The sequence below is a fragment of the Nyctereutes procyonoides genome, unplaced genomic scaffold (assembly GCF_905146905.1).
Source record: "Nyctereutes procyonoides isolate TBG_1078 unplaced genomic scaffold, NYPRO_anot_genome, whole genome shotgun sequence".
NCBI classification, from domain to species: domain Eukaryota; kingdom Metazoa; phylum Chordata; class Mammalia; order Carnivora; family Canidae; genus Nyctereutes; species Nyctereutes procyonoides.
In genome coordinates, this window is record NW_026575125.1 from 112,955,468 (window position 1) to 112,960,366 (window position 4,899).

At 45.8% G+C, this 4,899-nt stretch overlaps 1 protein-coding gene across 1 annotated transcript; it reads left to right on the forward strand.

Annotated features, from left to right (window-relative positions):
- Positions 1-2,435: 2,435 nt before the first annotated feature.
- Positions 2,436-4,265, forward strand: LOC129518119 (RNA polymerase II elongation factor ELL2-like). Its single transcript, XM_055338132.1, has one exon. The coding sequence runs from the start codon at positions 2,436-2,438 to the stop codon at positions 4,263-4,265; it is 1,830 nt and encodes a 609-aa protein (XP_055194107.1).
- The last annotated feature ends 634 nt before the right edge of the window (positions 4,266-4,899 follow it).

A 4,899-nucleotide genomic window follows, 5' to 3' on the forward strand; every position in this document is an offset into this window, starting at 1 on the left:
CTTTCTGGTCAACAGTAGGCTGTTAGTAGTTAAGTTTTGGGGGAGTCCAAAGTTATATGTGAATTTTTTGGCTGTGTAGGGGGTTGACAACTCCTAGCTGCTGGGCTGTTCAAGGGTCAACTGTATATTACTTTGAGATTGATGAATAATGTTTTGTCATTTGAAGTGCTTCAGCATTTGCTAGAGAGCCAGGTAGATTTATGAGTGGCTTTCAAAATATATAAGTTGTGGAGTCATTTTATTAGCTATTTCCGTCCAATCACATAATCCCTTGTGAAGTAAACATCTATTCCATTGTGGTACCAACATGGCAAGCTAGACAATTTAGCAGAGAAGTTCAATTTTGTTGGAATATAATTTATGATATTACTATAATATTAATATTGTATTAATCAGAAAGTTGATTGATTTTCAATCTCTTCTTATGCCGGTTCCTGACTGTTAATTATTCTATCTTTATGTGATAATATCAGGCAGAGTGAACTCTCTGTTCTTACTCTCCTTAGTGAAATTCTTTTAGCTTTCCTTAGAGTTGAATTTTGGAATAATTTTGACAGATTTAAAGAAAAAAGGTCCAGCTCCAGTTGTTATTGTAATGGTACTAAATGCATGCAGTAATTCAACCATACTTGGCATTCCCAGAGTATGGAGAGTTTTCTTTTCAGAAATCATGAATTCTTCATGTTTTCAAGTCTTCTTTTTTTTGTCTATCAATACCATTTTGTGCTTTTTGTTATAACATGCCCTGCTTCCCCATCTTGTGTTAAGGAATATTTTGTTGTTATTTCCACTGGGTATAGGACAATCCTAGAAATATTTTGGCCATTCTCCCAAAGGTTGCAGATGTAGAGATCCTGAAGGATATATTATTTCTTCCTGTGTCTACTAGAGGTCTCCAGAAAGAATCAAACAAAGCATTTGTGCATACCTTAGAACACTGTCTTGCTGAATGTACTTCAGCAGTTCATTGGTTTTCTGAGGAACTATTTCACATTCTCTCTGCAGCAGTGGTTTCATTTCTTAAAACACAAATATACCGTGAAGTTAACAGAGTCATGAAAAACATCTTAAAGAACAGAACATTTCACTGACATTAACAGACTTAGTGTAACTTCTTGATGTGACAGGAATGTATCTTTGTGGGGCTAAATGCAAAGGTACTATTATTCATTCTTTTGACACACATTGCGAGAGTGCCCTCTGCTATGCACCTGACTATCCTTTCTTTTTGGTGGGAAGAACATTTAAGGTCTATTCATTTAGCAATGATATAGCACAGAACTATTAACTACAACCTCTGTGATTTACATTAGATCCTGAGAACTTATAACTGGAGGTTTGTATCTAGTCTGTTTCTGTGAGTTTGGCTCTTTCCAATTCAACATGTAAGTGAGAGCATGTGGTATTTTTCTTTCTCTGTCTGACTTATTTCACTTAGTGTAACACCCTCTAGGTCCCTCCTTGTCACGAATTGCAGCTTGTCCTTTCTTATGATTGAATATACATGGACACATTGAGGGACTAGAAGAAGATGATGCTGAGCTTTTTCTAGATGAGTGATAAGGTGGCAAGCGAGGCCTTCAGTTAGGGTAGGAGATCTGAAAATAAGACGGCCTGGGAGTGGGAAGGGGGAAAGGAGGGAGAATCGTGACTGCTGTTTTTTGGGGTGAAACTGGTTGGAATGATTTCTTGTAATTTGTGTGTATTCCGTGATTACACTGTACACCTCTAGAATGCCTAGCTGCAAGATTTTTTTTCCGCATGGGCAATTTCACCTGGATGATCCTGTGATTTGCTGAGGATCCTCTGGGGGAGGAGTGCAAAGAAGTCAAATAATGGATGCAAGTGGCAAGCTAAGGAGGTACAAACTCCTTCCACTCATTGGTAATGGTTAGAAAGTTGAGAAAGAGAAACAAGCAGCTCTCAAATTTTGGCTTTTATACACCACTAATAATATATTTAGCTAAGAAATGAGGGCCAGGCTTCAGTCCCGAGGACTCCAGAGCCCACTGGCACGTCAGAGTAAATGCAAGGAGGACTTCCTGCTAATTGTGCCCCAGTTTTCATGAGCTTGTACCACCTAGTAATCCCCTCACCAAGTACCTCTACTTGAGGTTGGATTTACTGGGAGGAGATGACTTTTATGCACTGAGCTCAGGGAATAATTGAGCACTTTCCAGTGAGGGTAACAGTTCCTCCTAAAGACAGACTAAGATCTGAAAGAGAGAACATTGGAAAGGGATGAGATCTTTAGAACCAGCTTTACTTCTCCAGGTTCTATCTCAACCGGGCACTTCTCGCTTTGTTCTGTGCGGAAAAATCTCTTAGAATCACAGTTTTTGAAATGATAGCAATAAGAATATTTTTTCCAAGGAGAGTTATCGTTTTCTAAAGTATTTTACTGTTTGAACTTTGATCTTTACAGATATGACTATATGGCAGCCTATGAAGGGAGAACACTGGGGAGCCTGGTAGACCAGGAAGGAGAGGTGGCCATACAGGAGGCCGATGGCTTAGGGCCAACGCACGGCCCTGTCACTGGGCAGCCCATGCAGCTCACCGGATCGGCCATCTCAGCAATGGACTCTTTTGAGAACTATGAGACTACAGTGCTTCCTCAGGCTTCTTTCCAGTTCCAAGGACTCGAAGAGTTTTTCACAATCTCCCCAGATGACTCAATCACAGATATATATGACCTTGACTTTTTGTTCTCAGATGTCGGTGAGGACAACCATCAAGACCATACCCAAAAACCGGTCTCAAGCTACAGTCCCTCCGAGCTCTGCTGTCCAAGCTCGATGCAAGAGGAACCGATGTCCACACCGACCAACCCTTGCCAGATGACAGAAGAGAAGAGGACCGAGGCAGAGGAGGGGCCGTGCAACAAATGGAGAAGAATCAGGAAGCCGTGCGTGGAGAAAAGAGTGCAGATTCGGAAAACACCGCAGATCACTCTGGATCCAGTGCCCGAGAGGAAGAGAACAGCGCCCATTAACCCCGCATACACCATCCGAAAGTCCCGAGCTACCAGCAGCGTGCACCTGAGACCGTGCAGGGAGAGGGTGATTCACCTGCTGGCCCTGAAGGACTACAGGAAACCCGAACTGCTCATTCGCCTTCAGAAGGACGGCGTCACCGAAAACGACGTCAGCTCGCTTGGAGACCTTCTGCAGCAAGTGGCCAATGTGAACCCTCAGACTTCTTCATACACCCTCAAAGATGACGTTTTCCAGGAGCTCCAGAAAGACTGGCCTGGCTATAGCGAGCTAGAAAGGCAGTCCCTGGAGCTGGTGCTCTCCCGCAGAGTACAGGGGTTGCAGAGTGCCGAAGGTGCCAAGGGCCCAGAAGCTTCTACGTGTCCCCAAGCCGATGCAGTGGCCTCCCAGGAGCACCTGTTCACCGCGGCCACTGTGCACTTGGCGAGGAGGAAGATCCGAATATCTCGCCTGGCGCGGGTCCCGGCCACGCAGGGAACCCTAGGTGGCCGCGGGAACGACCCCACTCCGTCGCCGCGTTCCGAAGCCGCCGCCGCCGCGGCCCCCGCCCGGGCCCCGGCCCCGCCGGCGCCCTTGCCGCGCCCCGCAGGGTCACAGCCGCCCGGGCCGGCGACACCCAGCAGCAGCGGCAGAGCCTGCAGCGCCGCCGCAAGACCCGCGCCCCGAAACGCGCGCGGCCACCGGACTCGCATATCTAAGATCTTCAGGAGCCACCGCGGGAGACAGGTCGCCGTGAAGACGTTCCCCTCTCTTTCCATTCAGTTTACCTACCCAGAGAGCATGCAGGGGAGCCAGGCGACGACGCAGGACCACCAGAGTGACGGGCCGTGGGGACAGGTCAGCGAGCCCAGGGGCCAAGGCCGCGCAGGTGCGCACCGGGGCTGCAGCGCTCCCGCAGGGGCCCGGGCGGCGCCCGAGGTCCCCAGGTACCTGGCCACCTATGTCACCATCGTCTCCCCCGAGCAGCGTCAGCGCTACGAGCAGGACTTCCGAGCAGAGTACGATGACTACCAGGCCTTGTACCACAAGATGCTGTCTCTGTCCAGCATCTTTATTGACCTAGATACGCAGAGGAAGCGCTTTCCTCCAGAGTCGAAAGAGTATCAGGAGATCAACGAAACAATCTCGCTAGAATACCAGAAGATGAAGCAGAGGAATCCGAACTATTGCGCAGAAAAACAAAAGTGCCAGGATCTTTATGACAAGCTGGTCCACATCAAAAGATTGGTGAATGAGTATGACCAGAAGCACAGAGGATCACAGCACTAGGGCGGGGCTGGACTCCACACAAGCAAACAAAGGCTGACTTATTTCAGGGCCTGGATGCCTTGCTCTACGGGTCTAAAGGGATGAAACAAACCACTTTGTGGGAACGCTCAACATTACCGTTTTCTTTCCTTCTATGTTTCTTTTGGTTTCACTTCTTCCTTCTTGGGATGTTTGTTGGTTTCGGTGTTGTGTGTGTCGATTTCTGTTGATCTCCCTTTGATGTTATTTTGATTTTTGTCTATTTACTTTTCACTTCATTTTATTTTGCTTTTGTGTACCTCTGAAGCTGTGTCATCTCATCCCTTTTGATATATGACATTTGTGTTTTCACTCCCTTTAAAAAAAAGACACCAAGAATCCAGTACCTTTAAATGAAATTTGTATCCATTGAAAAAAATAAAGACCTATATAATGAATAATATGAAAAGCCTTTGGACAGAAATAAAAAATTGCAATGAGAAATATGAATGCTAGCGTCTTTCTTTTAACCTTTAATGCAAAAGCATCCTTAAAACATCAAAGTTGAGAAATTTGGGCAAAATACTATGGTTCTTCAAACTGCACATTTTCACTCCATTAGGTTTATTTTTGAGTTTGCTTAAATCTGTTACTTGTATTTATCTCAGGGAACACA